At 51.5% G+C, this 22320-nt stretch overlaps 1 protein-coding gene across 1 annotated transcript in view; it reads right to left on the bottom strand.

The window, feature by feature from the left end:
- Window positions 1-7987: 7987 nt before the first annotated feature.
- The window catches only part of DHX34 (DExH-box helicase 34), a 34128-nt gene continuing 19795 nt past the window's right edge, over window positions 7988-22320 (bottom strand). Inside the window, exons 8-17 of the mRNA XM_004381611.2 lie at window positions 18026-18219; window positions 17217-17318; window positions 16229-16465; window positions 15329-15502; window positions 14895-15012; window positions 12035-12141; window positions 10445-10717; window positions 9464-9640; window positions 9158-9296; window positions 7988-8149 (exon numbers count right to left, since the gene is read on the bottom strand). Of these exons, the coding sequence (XP_004381668.1) occupies window positions 8016-8149; window positions 9158-9296; window positions 9464-9640; window positions 10445-10717; window positions 12035-12141; window positions 14895-15012; window positions 15329-15502; window positions 16229-16465; window positions 17217-17318; window positions 18026-18219 (1655 nt within the window). The 3' untranslated portion in view covers window positions 7988-8015. The remainder of the gene's footprint in view (window positions 8150-9157; window positions 9297-9463; window positions 9641-10444; window positions 10718-12034; window positions 12142-14894; window positions 15013-15328; window positions 15503-16228; window positions 16466-17216; window positions 17319-18025; window positions 18220-22320) is intronic.

Below are 22320 nucleotides of genomic sequence, written 5' to 3'. Positions count from 1 at the left end.
CCTTCTACTTTACAAAGCATGACGTCCTTCTCCAGGGACTGATCCCTCCTGACAACATGTCCAAAGTATGTGAGACGTACTCTCGCCATCCTTGCCTCTAAGGACCATTCTGGCTGTACTTCTTCCAAGACAGATTTGTTTGTTCTTTTCCAGGTCATGGTATATTCAATATTCTTTGCCAACACCACAATTGAAAAGCATCAATTCTTCCTTGGTCTTCCTTATTCATCATCCAGCTTTCACATGCATATGAGGCAACTGAAAACACAATGGCTTGGGTCAGGCACACCTTAGTCTTCAAGGTGATGTCTTTGCTTTTCAGCACTTTAAAGAGGTCTTTTGCAGAAGATTTGCCAATGCAATGCATCTTTTGATTTCTTGATTGCTGCTTCCATGGGTGTCGATTGTGGATCCAAGTAAAATGAAATCCTTGACAACTTCAGTCTTTTTTATGTTTATCATGACGTTGCTTACTGATCCAGTTGTAAGGACTTTTGTTTTCTTTATGTTGAGGTGTAATCCATACTGAAGTCTGTGGTCTTTGATTTTCATTAGTAACTGCTTCAAGTCCTCTTCACTTTCAGCAAGCAAGGTTGTGTCATCTGCATATCGCAGATTGTTAATGAGTCTTCCTCCAATTCTGATGCCCTGTTCTTCTTCATATAGTCCAGCTTCTCAGATTATTTGCTCAGCATACAGATTAAATAAGTATGGTGAAAAGATACAATCCTGACACACACCTTTCCTGACTTTAAACCACACAGTATCTCCTTACTCTGTTTGAACAACTGCCTCTTGATCTATGTACAGGTTCCTCATGAGCACAATTAAGTGTTCTGGAATTCCCATTCTTTGCAATGTTATCTGTCATGGATTGAATTGCATCCCCCCAAAATATGTGTCAACTTGGTTAGGCCATGATTCCCAGTATTGTGTGGTTGTCCTCCATTTTGTGATTGTAATTTTATGTTAAAGAGGATTAGGGTGAGATTGTAACACCCTTACTAAGGTCACATCCCTGATCCAATGTACAGGGAATTTCCCTGGGGTGTAGCCTGCACCACCTTTTATCTTACAAGAGATAAAAGGAAAGGAAGCAAGCAGAGAGTGGGCGACCTCATATCACCAAGAAAGCAGTGCTGGGAGCACAGCGTTTCCTTTGGCCCCAGGGTTCCTGCACGGAGAAGCTCCTAGTCCAGGGGAAAATTGATGACAAGAACCTTCCTCCAGAGCCAACAGAGAACACCTTCCCCTGGAGCTGATGACTTGAATTTGGACTTCCAGCCTACTAGACTATGACAGAACCAACTTCTGTTTGTTAAAGCCATCCACTTGTGGTATTTCTGTTACAGTAGCACTAGATAACTAAGACATTATTCATATTTGTTATAATCCACACAGTCGAATGCTTTCCCATAGTCAATAAAACACAGGTAAACAGCTTGCTGGTATTCTCTGCTTTCAGCCAGGATCCATCTGACATCAGCTATGATATTCCTGGTTCCACGTCCTCCTCTGAATCCAGCTTGAAATTCTGGCAGTTCCCTGTCAATATACTGCTGCAGCCACTTATGAATGATCTTCAGCAAAATTTTACTTGCATGTGATGTTAACGAAATTGTGTGATAATTTCCACATTTGGCTGGATCACCTTTCTTGGGAATAGGCATAAATATGGATCTCTTCCAGGTAGTTGGCCAGGTAGCTGTCTTCCAAATTTCTTGGCATAGACAGGTGAGCACTTCCAGCACTGCATCTGTTTGTTGAAACATCTCAGTTGGTATTATGTCAATTCCTGGAGCCTTGTTTTTCACCAATGCCTTCAGTGTAGCTTGCACTTCTTCCTTCAGTACCATTGGTTTCTGATCATATGCTACCTCTTGAAATGGCTGAACATCGACCAATTCTTTTTGGTACAGTGAATCCGTGTATTCCTTCCATCTTCTTTTGATGTTTCCCATGTTGTTTAATATTTTCCCCCGTAGAATCCTTCAATATTGCAACTCAAGGCTTGAATTTTTTCTTCAGTTTTTTCAGCTTGAGAAATGTCCAGCATGTTCTTCTCTTTTGGTTTTCTATCTCCAGGTCTTTGCACATGTCATTATAATACTTCACTTTGTCTTCTTGAGCCACCCTTTGAAAACTTCTGTTCAGCTCTTTTACTTCATCATTTTTTCCATTTGCTTTAGCTACTCGACGTTCAAGAGCAAGTTTCAGAGTCTCTTCTGACATCCATTTTGGTGTTTTCTTTCTATCCTGTCTTTTTAATGACCTCTTGCTTTCTTCATGTGTGATGTCCTTGATGTCATTACACAACTCATCTCGTCTTCGGTCAGTAGTGTTCAACACGTCAAATCTATTCTTGAGAAGGTCTTGAAATTCAGGTGGGATATACTCAAGGTTGTACTTTGGCTCTCATGGACTTGTTTTAATTTTCTTCAGTTTCAACTTGAACTTGCATATGAGCAATTGATGGTTTGTTCCAGTCAGCCCTTGGCCTTCTTCTGACTCATGATTTTAAGCTTTTTCATCATCTCTTTCCACAGATGTAGTTGATTTGATTCCTGTGTATTCCATCTGGCGAGGTCCATGTATATAGTCACCGTTTATGTTGGTGAAAAAAGGTATTTGCAATGAAGAAGTCGCTGGTCTTGCAAAATTCTACCACGTGATCTCCAGCATCATTTCTATCACCAAGGCCATATTTTCCAACTACCAAGTCTTCTTCTTTGTTTCCAACTTTCACATTCCAATCACCAGTAATTATCAATGCATCTTGACTGCAGGTTTGATCAATTTCAGAATGCAGAAGTTGGTAAAAATCTTCAATTTCTTCTTCTTTGGCCTTAGCAGTTGGTGCATAAATTTGGATAATAGCCATATTAACTTGTCTTTCTTGTAGGCGTATGGATATTATCCTATCACTGACAGCGTTGTACTTCAGGATAGATCTTGAAATGTTCTTTTTGAAGATGAATGCAACTCCATTCCTCTTCAAGTTGTCATTCCCAGCTTAGTAGACCATATGATTATCTGATTCAAAATGGCCAATACCAGTCCATTTCAGCTCACTAATGCCTAGGATATCAATGTTTATGAGTTCCATTTCGTTTTTGATGATTTCCAGTTTTCCTAGATTCATACTTCATACATTCCACATTCCAATTATTAATGGATGTTTGCAGCTGTTTCTTCTCATTTTGAGTCGTGCCACATCAGCAAATGAAGGTTCCAAAAGCTTGACTCTATCCACGTCATTAAGGCCAACTCTACTTTGAGGACGCAGCTCTTCCCCAGTTGTATTTTGAGTGCCTTCCAACCTGAGGGGCTCATCTTCTGGCACTATAGCAGACAACGTTCCGCTGCTATTCATAAGGTTTTCACTGGCTAATTCTTTTCAGAAGTAGACCGCTGGGTCCTTCTTCCTAGTCTTAGTCTGGAAGCTCAGCTGAAACCTGTCCGCCATGGGTGACCCTGCTGGTATTTGAATACCGGTGGCATAGCTTCCAGCATCACAGCAACACGCAAGCCCCTACAGTACGACAAACTGACAGACGCGTGGGGGAACCCAGCCTAAGACACTCGAAAATCGTAATTCCCGTACAGCACTCCTTTTCCTTTATTTCATTCTCAAAAAAGTTATTGAGATAGGTACACAAATACTAACTACCATAATATTGTAGCTAAAACACCAGAAAATTTGACAAAATCAGTGACTATAAAAACATCTGCAGCAACGAAAACACCGTGTGCTTGTAGCGTGTGCAGATGAAACCACCCGATTAAAAGCAGCATAGTAATTAGGTAATAATGACAGCTCTGACTGGAGTGCATTAGAAGGTTCAAAAAGTAAATTAGCATACAGCCTTGTAGATATATTGATACGCGTAAGCTGGGCTTACAAAAAATGTTTTTGTTGTTATAACTAACTACAGGGCTATTTTTATAAAAAATAATAAATTTCTACTGAAACACTGCACTAAAATTTTATAGACAGTCATTTTGTGTCACCCCCTCTGACAGTCTCACCTAGTGTGGTCTGCATTCCCCATTCTGCCTTAGTGACGCCACTGGGGCAGGGGAAAACGAAGGCGCACAGGTGCAGAGCATGAAGCCACCATTGTGGTTGAAGGGACCCCATGAGGGTGAGGAGTGGGGGAGCCGTGAGCAGAAGTCTGGCCTTGCACAGCCTTGAGGGGCAGAAAATGAGCCAGGGCTCCCTCTAGAGGGCACCCGGGAGCTATGGAATGTTTTTGTTTTTTGTCTTTGTTTTGTTTTTTGTAACAGCTTTGTTGAGATATGTCATATACCATAAAACCCAGTCATTTAAAGTGTACAATTCAATGCTTATAGTACATTCACAGAGTTGTATATCCATCATCACAATCAGTTTTAGAACGTTTTCATCATCACAAAAAGAAATCCACACCTCTCAGCCATCACTCCCCATCCCTCCAGCTCCTCATCCCTTAGGCAACCACTAATCTACTTTCTGTTTCTCTGGATTTGCCTATTCCGGACATTTCATATCAATGGAATCATAAGATATGTGGACTTTTGTGATTGGCTTCTTTCACTTAGCATCACGTTTTCAAGGTTCCTCCATTCCTTTCTATGGCTGGATAATATTCCATTGTCATAGAATGGTTTTTGTACTAAGTTTTAAGGGGGTCTGTGGATGTCTTGAGGCCCTGGTGGTGCAGTGGTTAAGAGCTTTACGGCTGCTAACCAAAAGGTTGGTAGTTCAAATCCACCAACTGCTCCTTGGAAACCTTATGGGGTGGTTCTAATCTGTTGTATAGGGTCGCTATGAGTTGGAATTGACTCAATGGCAATGGGTTTGGTTTTTGGTGGGTGACTTAAGGAGCCCTGGTGGTGCAGTGGTTAAGTGTTTGGCTTCAAATCGACAGGTCAGCAGTTCAAGCCCACCAGCCGCTCTGCAGGAGAAAGATGTGGCAGTCTGCTTCCATAAAGATTACAGCCTTGGAAACCCTATGGGGTAGTTCTACTCTGTCATATAGAGTCACTAGGAGTTGGAATCAACTTGATGGCAGTCGGTTTGATTTTTTTGGTTTGTGGGTGTGATGGTTTAGATTGTGTGTCGACTTGGCTGGGCCATGATTCTCAGTGTTTTGGCAGTCATATAATGTTGTGATCACTTCCCTTTTGAGATCTGATATGTGATAACCCCCGTGATGGGATCTGCTGTGAGCAGCCAATCAGTTGAAAGGGAGTTTCCCTGGGTGTGTGGCCTGAATCCTAATATAGGTGGACGTTCTGGCAAGGCTCTAGGGCTTTTGCTCGTTCTGGATCCTGCAGCTGGCTCCTGTTCGTCTGACCTCCAGTTCTTGGGACTTGAGCTAGCAGCTTACCTGCAGTCTTGCCTGCCAATCTTGGGATTCGTCAGTCTTCAAAGCCTGTGAGCAAGAGCCCTCCTCTCCGACCTGCCAATCTTGGGTTCACCAGCCCCTGTGGCTACATGAATCAGGAGAAGCCTCTATCCTCATCCATGGACTTGGGACGTTCCAACTTCTACAACCATGGGAGCCATTTCCTTGATATAAATCTCTCTATATATATACTTACACACTTTACTGGTTTTGCTTCTCTAGAGAACCCAGCCTAAGACATTGTGTGTCTTGGATAGTCTGTCAGGTGCAGCCCAAGAGAGTGAGATTCACACAGGAATGACAGAAAACACATAGAATTTAGCACCCACAGGTGTCAGAGAGGAAACCACCGCACGCCGGGACGCAGGGCCACACAGGGGTTTGCACCCGGGGACAAGGTAACAAGCTGGAACTGTAGGAGAGGGCTTGTGTATGGCATGTAGGGTGGGGACTTGGGGTTAGCACATGCTGAAGACTTACTGGTCAGTTTAAAAGTTTCTAGTGCATTAGTATGGGGAGGGGAGAAATTTTAGCACAGGAAACCATATAGGACATGGCCAGATGGGCAAGGAGTGACCACCACCACTGAGAGGCTGATGACAAAATAGGAACGGCCACGTCAGGAGCTAAGAGGAATTAATGGCTACCGAGGCAGTAAACTATGTAGACCACAAATTGGCCTTCTGACAGTTTTGGGCAAAGAAAGGACAGAGGGGTTTGTGCTTTGTCCCCTGAGCTGCTGCATGGTGGGTGGATTAGAGGCAGTAAGAGTGGAGGTGGGAAGACAAGGAAGGAGACTGGAGACTAGTGCAGAGGCTGTAGGGAGCGGAAGGAGGTGGCAGATTCAAGAACAATTTAGGAAGGTACACTGGGAAAGAATATAGGGGGAAAAGGGCAAGACTTTTTGGAGATGAGGGCCACAACAAAATGTTTATAATTATCTAAAGACCATCAGTGTGCTCACCCTAACAGCTCCATGGCAGGTGGTTAAAAGCAAATCACAACTTGCTTCCCCAGAGAATGTGGTTACTTTGGCATTGTGGGCAGGAAACTGAGGTTAGGCTTGGGGAAAAGGAGGCAGTCATCAGCTGTCAAACACTGTTGAGCGTTTGGCTGAGATGAAGACAGATGTCAGAACAATTGATTTGGAGACTCTCTGGAGCCATGGGGGCTGGATGAACCCTGAAACTACCACCCTGAGATACTCTTTAAACCTTAAACCAGAAATATCCCCAGAAGTCTTCTTTAAACCAAACAATACCAAAAAACCAAACCCATTGCCGTCGAGCTGATTCTGACTCATAGCAACCCGATAAGACAGAGTAGAACTGCCCCACAGAGTTTCCAAGGAGCAGCTGGTGGATTTGAACTGCCCACCTTTTGGTTAGCAGTTGAACTCTTAACCACTGCGCCACCAGGGATCCGTGCCTGACCAAGCCATGGTATTTTCAATCACCTCGTACACATGGGAAAGCTGGACAATGAATAAGGAAGACATGAAGAATTGATGCCTTTGAATTATGGGGTTGATGAAGAATATTGAATATTCCATGGACTGCCAAAAGAACAAACAAATCTGTCTTGGAAGAAGTACAGCCAGAATGCTCCTTAGATGCGAGAATGGTGAGACTTTGTCCCATGTACTTAGCACATGTTATCAGGAGGGACCAGTCCCTGGAGAAGGACAGCAAAATGAGGAAGACCCTCAATGAGACAGATTGACACAGTGGCTGCAACAATGGGCTCAAACATAGCAACGATTGTGAGGATGGTGCAGAACCAGGCAGCGTTTCCTTCTGTTGTACACAGGGTCGCTATGAGCCGGAACCGACTTGGCACCCAACAACAACACAGGAGGAGGTAAGGCAGGGCAGGGCCTTGGACAAACCCCAGGGCCTGCTACATTTCCAGTGGGAGGGGAGGAGGCAGCCAAGGAGCCTGGCAAGGGCAGACAGGGAGGCAGAAGAGAAGTAGAGCAGCGGGTACCCCTGGGCCCAGGCAGGAGGCGCGTCAGGGAGGAGGGAGGCGCAGCTGGAAGTCGAGGGAAGGGCTGGGACCTGCCCGTGGGACCCAGAGAAGGAACACTCCCTGGTGGCCGTGTGGTGAGCGGGTTTCCGTGGTGTAACCTGTGGTCCTGTGGGAACATAAACACTCGCCCACCTGGCTTCTCAAAGCGCCCCACATGGATGGTCCCTAGTTCTAGGGGTTCCTTAGTTCACTGGGAGTGGAGACTCAGGAGACAGCAGCCGCCAGAGGCGCCACGACCCTGCCCCGGAAAGTAGATGCCAGAAGCCCCTGCTCCGCCTTAACTCCCCCATACAGACGGCATCCTGCAGCAGGCGGGATGAAAGCTAGACCCTGGTGAGGACCCACGGGGGCAGCTGCTGCTTTCCAATGGGGCAGGAGCAGATCCGAAAGGGCGCCCTGCCAGACCTCCTGCCAGGATCCTGAGGGTAGTGGGGCTGTGGTTTGGGGATTTAAAGGTCCAAGTCAGAATATAAAGTTTTATTAACGCATTCCCACCTGTCCCCTCTGAGACTGCAGCTCTGAGCCACGGCTGGGGTACAGGCGGAGGTCCTGGCCCTGGTTCTGGGGTGGGTGGGGTGGGCAGGACCCCCACCCGGCTCACACGTGCTGCTTCCGGTGCCGCAGCACCTCGGTGGGCGTGAACAGAAAGTCCTTCTGGCAAGTCTCGCAGTGGTAGGGCCTCTGCAGGGCCGAAGCCTTCTGGAGGGGCTCGGGTTCAGCCTCCTCAGCCCCTAAGGGAGGGGAGGGGAGAGGTGGTGAGCGGGCGCTGCCCTGTGCGGATCAAGGACTCACTCCTGCTTCTCTTCCAGGAAGCCTTCCTTGATTAATGCCCATACACAGGCCAGTCTATACTCTCTTCTCAGGGGGTGAGAGAGACAAAGAGACACAGACCAAAAGAGACAGACAGCAAACACAAACCCTCCCCCAAGCCTGCCTTGAGCCCCTGGATGGGGACCGTCAGCCCTGCCGTCCAGCTCGCCAACCGGGTATAAGGTGTGGGGGGCACGGCGGCAGATGCTGTGTCGGGGTCTGCCCTGCTCTGCCCTGCTCACTGCTGCCCATGGTGACAACCACGGTGGGCGTGGCCACGGCAGAGAGGCTGCCAGACAGAAAAACGGTAAGAGAACCCCGAAACTATGGCCCTAAGACACTCTTCTGACCTGGATCTAAAGTCATGCCCCGAGACCACCTTCCAGCCAAACAATGGACAGGCCCATAAAATAAACAGCACCTGGGAGGAACATGCTCCTTAGAACAATTACTTACATGCAATCAAAACGGCAGTATTTGCCCAAAAGCAAAGATGAGAAGGCAGGAAGGGGTAGAAAATCAGGAGGACAGGAAACAGGGAAACCAGGGCTGAAATGGGGGGAGTGCTGACACACTGTGGGGAATGAAGGCAAGGCCATGAAACACTTGATGGGAAACTTATTTGCTCTGTAACTTTCACCTCACGCACAATTAAAAAAAAAAGGGATAACAGACACAGACAGAGAGAGAGAGACAGGGCCGAAGAGAGAGACAGAGACCAAACAAAGAGAGACAGACACAGAGTCAGAGACAGAGACCCACAGAAGTGAGAGTGAGCAGGGCTCCAGGCCCTCGCCACCCTGGTGTGGGGTCTCTGTGACCAGGCTGTGTGGCCCCAGCCAGAGGCAGAGGGCTGAGGTTGTCAGTCCCTAGAGTGTGCAGCGAATGCCCAGATGCACAGGAAGCCTGCCCTCCACACCCGCCCTCACCTGCGGGGCCACCCTGCAGGGCCTCGGGGCAGGTGTTCTCGTGGGTGATGCGCTCCAGAGGCGTGAGGGGCATGTGCAGGCCACAGTGGGGGCAGGTCCAGAAGGTGCGGAGACAGTTGCTGTACAGGTCAGTGTCGCTCTGCGGCAGGCAGGTGGTCAGGGCTGGGCCCCAATGCCCCCCACCCCACCAGCCTGGGACCCTCCCGGAAGCCCTCGGGGCTGGCAGGCACCATTCTGAGACGACATCCCTAAAATCCCACCTTCAGGGGCAGGAGGGTGAGTGGCCAGTGTGGGATCTGTGCTCACCGTGAGGCAGTTGTAGGTGAGGAAGTCACTGACTGTGTAGCCCCCCTTGGTGGGGTGGGGGGATAGGGTAGGGCTGCCAAAGAGGCCAGGGAGACTGGGGGCAGCCGTGATGGTCTGGGGTCCCACATAGAGGTTCTGGACTTCCAGCCCTGTGAGCCGCCGGAGGCTGTAGGGAACCTGAGGAAACAGGATATGGTGGGATGTGGATTCTGACACACCATCAGCACCTGGATCCAGATGTGCCTGAAGTCCTCCCCTGGACTCTGCAGTTATGGGAGCCAGTCACAACATGGTTTCAGACATTCATGACCAGAGTATCTAATGCTCCCTTCCCATCCCAACTGCCTTCCCCAGACACTTCCCCTGCTCCCTGTTGCTGGTTTGGACTATATCCTGACCTTGAGTCTGGCCACGTTGCCGCTTCCACCTCCAGCCCTCTCCAGGTCAGCCTCATTCCCCTTTCCTTGGCTCGTTGGGTACCCACCCCTTTGTCCTCAAGTCCCTCCATTATTCCAGGAAGTCATCCTGGACTGCACCCTTCTCCCCGACCCCAGGAACAATTCTCCACTCCCCACTTAGGGAGTCTGGTTTCAAATCTGCTGTCCAGTTGTTGCCCTCTGTCCTCCACTAACCTCATGGCCTACTCTCACATCCTGCGGCCCTTAACTGAAAATAGGAGTGACATGTACCACGCATGCAGAAGGTGCTTAGCAAACATCTGCTGAGTGAGTGATGCAGGTGGCACAGGACCATGGTTCACAGGATGGCCCCTGCAGCCAGGCTCTTGGGATGGGATGCTGGCTCCATCACTGACCTACTCTGTGTGACCTGGGAGGAGTCATTTAGCCTCTCTGGCTTCAAAACCCCCAAATGTGCTGCCCTCAGAGGAGGGGGAAGGCGCCCACAGTGAGTGGCCTGGAGCTGGCCTTCTGAGTCTTAATCCCTGTGGTGGGCAGCCCCTCTGGTCACAGTGGCGGGTACCTTGGACGCTATGAACTGCAGCAGGTCCCTGCTCAGGGCTGCCACCTCTTTGCCGTCGACTGTCAGGTCCTCCTCCTCCTCCAGCTGCTGCCGGGCACAGTGGGCTAGCTGCCGGTCCAGGGCACTTTCCCACTGGGCACGGAGCCGCAGGGCAGCTGCCAGGAGCTGGACAGCACTCTCAGGGTTTGACAGCTGGAGCTCCAGCCAGCTGTCAGCCACCAGACGGGAGCAGTCACCATTGGTGTCCAGGGAGCGACTGAATAGCAAGAGGGACTGGGGGAAGGGGAGGGAAACAGCGTAGGCGTGAGGGGCAGGACACCATCTTGGAGAGGCACCCACGTGTATGGGGTCCTGCTCACCCACCCATTTATTCATCCATCCACCACCCACCCATTCATCCATCCACTCACCCATCCACCTGCCCATCCATCCATTCATTCATCTACCCACTCATCCATGCACCTGCCCATCCACCTATTCATTCATCCATCCACCCACTCACCCATCCATCCACTCATCCATTCACCCACTCACCCATCCACTCACCCATTCACCCACCCATCCACCTATTCATTCATCCATCCACCCACTCACCCATCCATCCACTCATCCATTCACCCACTCACCCATCCACTCACCCATTCACCCACCCATCCACCTATTCATTCATCCATCCACCCACTCACCCATCCATCCACTCATCCATTCACCCACTCACCCATCCACTCATCCATTCACCCACCCATCCATCCACCCACTGACCCAGCCACCCACCCACCCATCCACCTATTTGCCTTCCACTGAACTGGCTGCAGACCTAGCCACAGACTGTTGTAGGGTTCTCTAAGAAATAGGACGAGTAAGACATACATATATATGGGCCCTGGTGGTGCGACAGTTAAGCGCTCAGCTGCTAACCAAAAGCTTGGCGGTTCGAGCCCACCTGGTGGCTCTGTTGGAGAATGATGTGGTGATTTGCTTTTGTAAAGACTGCAGCCTAGAAAATCCTTTGAAAATCCATCCACCCATTCATACATCCATCCACTCATCTATCCATCCACCCACCCATCCAATGGTCCATCTGGCCATTCATTCATTCATCTGCCTAACCATTTACCTATTTATCCAACGGATCCATCCAGCCCCCACAATCACATGAGCCAATTCCTCAAAATCTCTCTCTTTCATATACGTTGTTGTTTGGTGCTGTCAAGTCGATTTTTGACTCACAGTGACCTCATGTGACAGAGTACAAGTGCCCCATAGGATTTTTTAGGCTACAGTCTTCACAGAAGCAAATCATCAGGTCTTTCTCTAGCAAAGCCACCGGGTGGGTTCGAACCGCCAACCTTTCAGTTAGCAGCTGAGCGCTTAACTGTTGCACCACCAGGGCTTACACACACACACACACACACACACACACACATCTATATCTTACACGTCCTATTTCTTAGAGAACCCTAAAACAGTCTGTGGCTAGGTATGCAGCCAGCTCGGTGGAAGGCAGATCCTCCAGGCCCACCCTGCTGCGCTGGGCAACACAACTACCACACTTGGAAACTGGGGTGATGGGGTGGGACAGGCACCTACCTGGAGGGCAGGGACACGGACACAGTTCACCAGGTACGGCTTGTTGGTCTCCAGCAGGGAAACAAAGGTGAGGAGCTGGTGTTTGCTGCTCATCTTGTCCTTGTCGTCTGGAAAGTTGAAGAGGATGGCTCAGGACCACCCTGCCCGCTGACTCCCCTAGCCACAACCCCCACTCCCACCCATCCCATTTACGCATCCAGATGAAGAATATGCTCGTGTGCATCACGATAAAATGTCTGTGACTTGTTCTAAAAGAGTTTGCCATAATGAATATGAATTTGGGTATCAGATGATATTAAGGAATCACTGTTAATTTTGTTAGGAATGATGACGGTGTTGTGCTAATATCAAAACTGTCCTGGCTACTATTATCCCTAAATGATATGATGTCTGGGATCTGCTGTAAAAAGCTCCAGCAAAGCTGCAGAGGGAGAAGACGACCCAGGAATTGGAGAAGGAAATGGACTGCAGGTTCAGCTGTCTCCATGAACTACTACCTCCTTTGCCATGGGAACAGAAGACATGGATGGTGCCCAGCTACCACTACTGAATGTTGTGATCAAAGACTCAGTAGATGGATACTGATCAAAAGGAGGAAAACTGTGGAACAGAATTTAAAATTCATATCGGAACCAGACTTACTGGATACATTGAGACTGGGGAACTCCAGAACCTAATGCCCGGAAATAATCTTTAAACCTTAAACTGAAACTATCCCATGAAACCATTGTTAAAGTAAACAACAGTTTCATTCAATTAATAATGTTTGCCTTGAGCATTGTGCTCTTACAAAGAAGTATCTATATGAGTGCAAATTGGCAATAGTTCATCTAAAGCACAGATGAGAACTTGAAGGGGCAGAGAGTCTAAGTTAATGGTGATGAAACAATATGAGTACAGACAGTGGGAACGCTGACACAATGTGAAGTATGTAACCTATGTCACTGAGCTGTTCTTGTAGAAATTGTGAGTGTGTTTAAGTTTGGTTATGTACGTTGCCACCAAAAATAAATTTTAAAAAATAATGAAGTGCTCCAGCAAAAAGGAAAATGTGGAGGGGACAGATGAAACAAGGATGGCAACATGTTGATGGCCACAGAAGCTGGGTGATGGGTCCATGAGGGCTCATCACACTCTCTGCTTGCAGGATGCTTGGAAATTTTAGAAAGACAAAAAGAAAAAAAAAAGAACTTGTTCACCAATGTTCATTGCAACATTCTTCCTCCAAAAGCCAAACGGTAGAAACAACCCAAATGTCCATCAACAGATAAATGGAAAAACAAAATGTAGTATATACACACAATGGAATATTATGCAGAGAAATGAAGTTCTGATACACTCTACAACATGGGTGAAGCTTGAAAACATTATGCTCAGTTAAGTAAGTCATGCACAAAAGGCCACATATGTCTGATTCCATTTATATGAAACATCTAGAACAGGCAAATCCATAGAGACAGAAAGCAGAGCAGAGGTTACCAGGGACTAGAGGGAGGGGTGAATGCAGACTTATTGCTTAATGGGCACAGAGTTTCTGTCTGGGGAGATGAAAAAGTCTAGGGAACAAACAGCGGTGATGGTTGTACAACACTGTGAATATCATATGTCACTGAAATATACAGTTAAGAGCCATTAAAATGGAAAATTTTGTTATGTACATTTTACCATGATAAAAAAGAAATAAAACTAAAAATAAATAGAATAAAAAACATGGTAATGGCAACAGACGGAAAGTTGACTAGGAGTTCACAGCAGTTAAAGATCAGGGAGGAAAGTTCCAGATTATACTTTAGGTGTTTGAAATTACAACCCTTATCTTCTGGGCTAACATGTACCATTTTAATAAAGTATGTTATCTTCTCTACAAAGAAGCAGACAGCTGACACTCTAGAAACTGTCCTAGACTTGAGATGGAACACATAATTCTGTTAGTGGTGCGTGAATGAGGCCAAGGAACTAGTTTCTACTTCTGTTTTCTCTGGACATTGCACAGAGCTGGGCACACACCAGTGTAATTACTTTAACATTCTCTAGCACCCAGACACCAAAGAGGTTATACTGCAGGATACTGTCGTTGCAAACCCCCGAACAGGCAAAGCTCCCTTCTGGTATCAGGCTACAGGCCCCCATGGAGGTGCAGGGATGAGGAGCATCCATAGGGCTTTGGGGGCTGGTCCGGGACCTGTGTCTCGATCTGAGGGTGATCACTTTGTGAAAATTCACTGAGCTGAGTCCTCATCCAGAGGATATGCTCCCGGGATCGTCACTGTCACCTGGAAATGGTATCTCATCACCTCAGTCATCTTTATTGCAAATGCCACCTGAGGCTTTGTCGTTGCTACCACAGGGGGTCAGGAATGACCTCTTGGTGTGACAACTGCTTGGAAGTCCCATCCAGGTGCCCCCATCCCTGCCCCAGCATACAGTCCTGTGCCCTTCAGCTCGGCGTCATCGGGGCTGGGACTCTGTGGGACCCTGTGTGCCACTGCTCAGCTGTGGGGGCTTAGTGGCCTGACTCTAGCTGCTGAACACTACCGTGTCTGCCTCAAGGCCCTTCCGGGACACAGCTGGACACAGCCGGCAGATCATGGAGCTCGCGGGCCAGGCTGCCTGACAGGAGCTTCGCAACTTGCTGAAAACAGCCCCTGGGAAGGGCCAAGTGGGCTCGGGCCAGCCAGCACCACCTGTGCAGAGTGGGGCTGGGGAGGGAGGTGTGGGAGATCCCATCTTGAGGTCTCTAAGTGGCAGCGCCAGAAAGGGCGGGCTGTGGGAGGAGCAAGGAGGGTCCCCCAGATGGTGGTCACTGCATCTCACCCACCCATCCCCGATCGGGGCTGGCCCGCCACCTGGGCTCCTGTACCTTGGCTCCCATTGCCAGTCCTGCTCTCCGGCTCCTGCGTGTGCAGCACCTCGGGGCTGCTGGAGAAGATGCAGGTTGGGTGCAGCACAGTGCCTTGCTTGGTCTGTGTGTGGAAAATCTGGGGAGGCCAAGGTGGGTGCTGGGTGAGAGAGGCCCCTGGACCTGCTCCTCCTGCTGCTGGACACCTTGCCTCCACCTCCAGGTCCCCTCCTCCAGGAAGCCCTTCCTGACCCCACCCACAGCCTCCGGGGCTCCTCCATCTCTGCGCCTTCTCAGTCTGGGGACAGGTCTGTCTCTCCCACCGTCCTGGAGGGCAGGGCCAGGGCTGTGTTGGTCACCACTGTGTCCCTAGCACAGGCTGGGCACAGAGCAAGCACTTGGGGACCATGTGTTGAATGATTAAACGCAGGGATGGGGCAGGAAGGTGGGGTCACCTGGTCTGAGTCCTTGCGGCCACTGTTGAAGGGGTCAGGGACGGCCAGCTGGGGGTAGAGGCCACGGCCCAGAACCAGCTTGAGCAGGGCCATCTGGTCATGGGTCAAGTCCTGAGCCGAGCTGGCGGCTGCCTGCAGCTGCTCCAGGTTGTGCCGGAGCTTGAACTTCACATCCTAGGGGAACATGGGGGATGGTGGGGTTCCTGGGGACCTGCTCTCCTAAGGGGTTCTGTAGCCTGCTGGGGGCCAGGGCCTATCCCCTGATCTCTGTATCCTGAGGTGAGGGCAGGACTATGTTCCCTCAGACCCCCAGGCAGGGCCATATCCCCTCAGACCTTCAGGGCAGGGCTATGTTCCCTCAGACCCCCAGGACAGGGTCATATCCCCTCAGATCCCAGGGCAGGACTGTGTCCCCTCAGACCCCCAGGTAAGGGCTATGTCCCCTCAGATGCCCAGGCAGGACCATGTCCCCTCAGACCCCCAGGGCAGGACCGTGTCCCCTCAGACCTCCTAGGGCAGGGCTGTGTCCCCGCAGATCCCCAGGGCAGGGCCGTGTCCCCTCAGACCCCCAGGGCAGGGCATGTCCCCTCAGACCTCCAGGGCAGGGCATGTCCCCTCAGATCCCTATGGCAAGGCCGTGTCCCCTCAGATCCCCAGGGCAGGGCCGTGTCCCCTCAAACCCCCAGGGCAGGGCCGTGTCCCCTCAGATCCCCAGGGCAGGGCCGTGTCCCCTCAGACCCCCAGGGCAGGGCCGTGTCCCCTCAGATCTGAAGGGCAGGGCCGTGTCCCCTCAGATCCCCAGCGCAGGGCTATGTCCCTTCAGACCCCCAGGCAGGGCCGTGTCCCCTCTCTGTAAACTCCATCATGTCACCCTAGCCCCAGGCAGCCCCTTGGCCCCACCTGGATGTCCACACTGTCGCCAGTGTCCTGGGCGGCACTGCGGTCCTCATCACTGGAGGCTCCGTCCTGCTCCTCCTGCAGCCGTAGCACCTTGCGCCTGCGCCCCCCACCCTCTTCATGTTGGCGCTTCAGCTGGTACAGCGCCTGGCGCTCCCGACGCTGCTGAAGCCGGCTGTAGCTGTCCCCCGGTCTCGGGGCCTGGGTCTCGGCCAGCAGCCCATGGTCTTCCAACAGGTCCTGGGGGCAGTGGGTGGGGCCGTATGGGTGATAGCAGGCCAGGGGGCTCCGTGTAGACGCAGGCGCACAGCTGGGGCTGCTGATCACTCCAGACCCTAGAGGACAGAGTAGAACTGCCCCACAGGGTTTCCAAGGCTGTAATCTTTACGGAAGCAGACTGCCACATCTTTCTCCCGCCAAGTGGCTGGTGGGTTTGAACCACCGACCTTTTGGTTCGCAGCTGAGTGCTTAACCACTGTGCAACCATGGCTCCTTAGGCACATATAACTCTCCATAAACAAGAGCTGCCACTGTTGTTGGCCAATGGAGCACACAGGAAGGGACCGGGGAGGAGGAGAGGAGGTCACACAGCACCGAGGCCAGGTCCCTGTGCCTGCCCCAGCTCTGGTGCGCCTAACCATCACCCTAAATGCCTCCCAGCACTCACTCCTGGTCCAGAGGGTGAGGTTCTTCACAAGGGTACAGCAATACGCCCTTTGTCCCCCTCCTCCAGAAGCTCTCTTGGAGTTCTATGCCTCTGCCCTGCCCAGGCATCCCCCCAGTCCCTGGCCATCCGAACGGGAGATGGACATAGGTGGGGACTCTGGTCTCATCACCGTGAGAGGACAGAGGGAGCATTCTGGAACGAGCTCATGCATACCTCTGCCCCTTACTTCCTCGCTCCCATTCCACCACTGCTGCCCCAATCACCTCTGACCTCTCCTCATTGTGGGAGGCCTCCCCCACTCTGCATCCCGAGCTCACACATCACCTTGAACTGGCGCCGAAGGTTGGCCATCTCATACAGCCGCTGCTCCTCAACGCCTCGGCGGCGACACCACTTGCGTGAGTTTCTACTCCGTTCAGATTTCACCTGGGTGGAGGTGCAGATGGCAGGGTGTCAGGGCCTGGCCAGCTCTGGGCGCTGACCCATGGCCTAGACCACTCAGCCTGGGCCTGAAGGCAGGAGGGTGAACATCACCCGCTGGGAGGATGTGAGGCAGACAGGAGACCTATCAGGTCCTCCCTCAGGGAACTCCTGTTCTCCTCCTTCTTCCCGGTCTCAGCCCCAATGCCCCCTCCTACAGGAAGCCCTCTCTGACTGCCCAGGGTGAGACAGGCAGCCTCTCTAGGCTCTCCCAGCCCAGCCCACTCTGGGTCACCACTGTCTAGGGACAGGTCTGTCTCCTCCACTGGACTGGGAGCCCCATGAGGGCAGGACCAGGGTTGTTTTGGTCACCACTGGGTCCCCAGCACTGTCCAGCACAGGGCCAGGCTCAGAGAAGGGGCTCAGGGAGCGAGGGTTGGATAAAGAAATGCCAACCTAGGGAGTGTGGTTTCTCCAGATGGCACTGGCTTTAATCGGTGCTCAGGGCATGCTCCAGACTCCTCTCAACCCTGGGCCTTTGCACATGCTGTTCCCTGGGCCCAAGGGAATGAATAGTAGAGAGAGTCATCCTCAGACAGGCTCAGTCTGGGGAGGGATCAGTGACCCTCTCCATGGGAGGGGGGACCTCATGAGGAAGAGCCCTGACCCCATGCAGAACGACGGACAGACAGGTGCCCTGAGGCCAGCCCCACCTGCACCCAGGTGTTGAAGATGTTGAAGAGCGTGAAGGGGTCGCCCTGGTCACTCTCCAGGGGCCGCCGGGCTGCCGCACACTCAGGGTTGCTCTGGGCGCTGCGGGTGAAGGGCGACTGGACGCTGAGGGCAGCGGCGATGGTGAGCATGGGCTCGGCCAGGTGGAACGTGGAGCCCAGGATCAGCATCTTCCCTGCAGTGGGGAGCGCGGTAGGGGCTGAGCTGAGCCTTAGGGCCCTGGAGGTCCCACATACCTCACCCCTCAGGCACTCGGGGTCCCCTGCCCCTACCTCCCTCCATCTCACCCACCAAGGGAACCAGACAGCCAGGTTCAAACTCACGCACTGGCTTTCTGGTCACATGACCTCTGTAAGGGCCTCAGTGTTCCCATCTGTAAGCTGAGGATAGCACAGTTCTTGCCTCCTCAGGCACACAGTAGGCACTGCTTAACCACTGGCTACTGCTAGCAAGGAGTCACTGGGTGGCGCGAACAGTTAGGTACTCAACTAGTGCCTGAAAGGTCGGCAGCTCCAACCTGCCCAGAGGAACCTCGGAAGAAAGATCTGGAGATCTGCTTCTGAAAGGTCGCAGCCTTGAAAACCCCACGGAGCACAGTTCGACTCTGCACACCTGGGGTCACCATGAGTTGGAATCCACTTGGTGGCAGCTAACAACACACACAACTGTTATCAGTGGCACCACCTGCCCTGATCCTCTGACCACAACTGACCCCTCAGCACCTCCTAACCCCCTTCCAGGCTTTCTTTTCCTTCCTGGCACTCACATGACCTGCCAGGATGTCAGTCTCCCTCCCTCCACGAGGATGCGCCCTGGTCAGCGCTGGCACGTGGGGGGTGCTCCTTTTTGTGCCAAGCTCTGGGTAAATCCTTTCCTGCCATCTTTGTTTAATTCAAGGCTGAGGGGGGAGAGGAGGATGGAGAGGAGTAGCTGCGAAGTAAAGGGGAGGGGGAGGAGGAGGGAGAGGAGAGAGAAGAGAGGGAGGAAAGGGGGAGGACAGGAGAAGGGGGAGGAGGCAGGAAGGGAGGAGGTGAAGGGGGAGGTGGTGGAGGGGGAGGTGGTGGAGGGGGAGGAGGATGGAGGAGAGGGAAGAGGGAGGGAGAGTGAAAGCAGGAAGAGGAAGGAGGCAGAGGAGGGGGAGGAAGAAGGGGGAGGGGGGAGGGCAGGGAGGAGGAAGGCCGGGTAGGAGCAGCATGTGGACATGGGAAAGGGGCCAGTGAGAAGCTGTCTTCACTGGTGAACGCCCGTCAGCAGGAACTGAGACACTCCCTGGTCCTGCGGGGTCCGAACAGAAGGCCCGAATGCTGGGCCCCTGCCTGCCTGCCCCATGGTCAGCAGCTGTGCGGCCCGGGCCTGACTGTCCCTCACGATCACTAGACTGACCGCGCAGGCAGTGAGAGCTGCACATGGTCTCTCAGCGTGAAGGTGGGCTCCTGTCCTGCCCCGAGGCTTCCTAGCTCTGTCCCTCCACCGCTCTGCGCCTCGGTCTCCCGTTTGTAAAATCAGCCACCAACAGTATCTGCTTGTTCTCTGATGGTTGCTGTGAGGATTAGATGTGTTTCCCCATGTGAAGCACTGGGACCCATGCCTGGCACGGACGGAGGACGGTCACTGAGCCACCTGGGCCCTGACTCCCTGGCATGGGGTCATCAGGGCCTCAGGACCGACAGAGCTGACTCTGCCCACTGTGTGACCCTGGGCAAGTGACAGCCTTTCTCTAGGCCTTAGCTTCCTCATTTGGAAAGCAAGAGTCACGTATTCCTACCCCACCGGGGAATGGATAATGTGGGCAGAGCACTTAGCTTTGCATCTGGCTCAAAGCCAGGCTTGCTCTGGGTTCCTGGGCTTATGTCACCTCCCCCGGCTGAGCCTCGGTTTCCTCATCGGTACAATGGAAGTGACCAGAGTCCCTACCCTCACCAGGTGAGGGTGACATAATTGAAAGCCTGTGAAGCCTTTCACCGGCACGTGGCAAGTGCTCAGTGAAGGCTATCTTTCCTCCGCAGACCTGATTCTCCTTGTTCTACCCATTTCCTTCTTGTTAGTTGCCGTCAAGTCGTTTCTGACTCACAGTGATCCCATGTGTACAGAGTAGACTGCTCCACAGGGTTTTCAAAGCTGTGACCTTTCGGAAGCAGACTGCCAGGTCTTTCTTCCAAGGCGCCTCTGGGTGGGTTGGAACCACCAATCTTTTGACTAGCAGTCGAGGGCTTAACTGTTTGCACCACCCAGGGACTTCTAGACCGAACCAAAAAAAGCATCTTCTTAGCTCTAGGAGGCCCTCAGAGTCCATGGCCTCCAACTCCTGCCCACAGAGAAGCTCCACTGTGCTGTGATGATGGGGACTGTCTCAGAATTAATGCAGGCAAAAGGTTCTATTGAACAGTGTGCTTGGGAAACGGTGTTTAGGGTGGTCGTCATGCTTACTGGGGAGTGTTCTGGGGGTTGTGGATCACTGGTAGAAAGAGGCTGGCTTGAGTCAGGAGAATTGGGCAGGAGGAGCGGGCCCTCTGGCGGGGCTGTGTATCTCAGGACTGCACAAGAGAGAAAAGCTGTGAGTTTTGACCTTGTCACTACCGCAAGAGCGGGCACGGGGTGGGGCTGGGCTGGCTGTGCAGAGGAGAGAGTGCGGAAGGGCTGAGCTGCAGAAAACCCAGGACTCCTGCGTTTGGGGGTTTTAGGTGCCCCGCCTGCCCGTTTCTCCCAGCAGACACCCCATAAGTAAGTCAAGTGCTGAGGAACCCAAGTAGTGGAGATTGTCTTAATGTTACTTACTCAAAACGCAGGGAAACCTGTGAGAGTCAGAACTTGACAGGACCACCTTGTTTTTCCAGGTTTCGCAAGTTTTACGCTTTGACAGGTGTTTACCACTTGTTGATCACTCTCTATTAAGAGTCCTACCTCATAAACACCCAGTGAGTTTTCCGTCTCTGACAGGTTTCCGCCTTAAGCAGGCTCCGGCTTTCACAGGTTTGACTGTAGTAGAAAGGAGCCTGTGTGGTGCAAGCCATTTGCAATCGGGGCTGCTAACCTAAAGGGGGGCTGCTAACTCAACGAGCGGCTCCATGGAAGAAAGTCCTGGCAATCTGCTTCTGTAAAGACGACAGCCAAGAAAACCCTATGGCGCAGTTCTACTCTGTAACACACTGGGCTGCTATGAGCTAGGGGCCGAGCCGAGGGAAGCTAACAACAACAAAATAGTAGAGCTTGGCATTCTTTTCAGCTTACTCTGAAGATGGCATTTCAAGCCAGAAATCTTGAGCCACACGCCACTTCTAGGGGTGGTGTCTGCAGTCCTAACCCCTGTACCCGTGAACATGACCTTGTGTGAAACAGGGTCTTTGAAGATGTTATCAGTTAACATGAGGTCATACTGGAGAAGGGTGGGTCCTAATCCAACCTGAGTGGTGTCCTTATAAAAGAAAAGAAGAGACACAGAGGGAAGACAGCCATGTGACGACAGTGGCAGACGCAGCTGCAGGCCAAGGAACGCCAAGGATTGCCAGCCATCACCAGAAGCTGGGAAAGGGGCCTGGAAGAGATGCTCCCTCAGAGCCCCAGAAGGAATCAACGGGGCTGATACTCTGGTTTAGACTTCCAGCCTCCAGGACTGTGAGACAAGACGCTTCTATTGTTGTAAGCCACCCAGTCTGTGGGACTTTGCTACGGCAGCCCTAGGTCACTAATGAGATCATCAAAATTAATTTCGCCTGTAAATTTTCTTTTTTACTTTTTAATGTGGCTACTAGAAAATTTAAAATTACACATGGGCTCACATCACATTTCTACATTTCTATTGGTGAGCATGGTCCTAGCTCTCTGCACGGCTCCCATCCTCAACACCCTCATTTCTCTGCACAAATGCTACCTTCTCAACAAGGCCTACCTCAACGCCCCTATTATAAATTACCACCGCCCAATACTTACTGTCCCCCTCTGTTGCTTTGTTTTTTCTCCGTGGCACTTATCACCATCTGACCTACTACAAAACCTGTTGCCGTCAAGTCAATTCCGACTCATAGAGACCTCTACAGGACAGAGTAGAACTGCCTCATGGGATTTCACAGGCTGTAATCTTTATGGAAGCAGACTGCCACATCTTTGTCCTGCGGAGTGGCTGGTGGGTTTGAACCACCAACCTTGGTTAGCAGCTGAGGAACCACTGTGCCATGAGGGTTCCTTCCTGACCTACTACATATTGTGCTTATTCTCATTTATTGGTGGTCTTCCCCACTAGAGGAGTCTCTGGGTGGTGCAAATGATTAACGTGTCCAGC

Source organism: Trichechus manatus, unplaced genomic scaffold (assembly GCF_000243295.1).
Source record: "Trichechus manatus latirostris isolate Lorelei unplaced genomic scaffold, TriManLat1.0 scaffold00087, whole genome shotgun sequence".
NCBI lineage: Eukaryota > Metazoa > Chordata > Mammalia > Sirenia > Trichechidae > Trichechus > Trichechus manatus.
The sequence above is the reverse complement of the archived record's forward strand: the minus strand, read 5'-3'. Positions and strand labels throughout refer to the sequence as shown.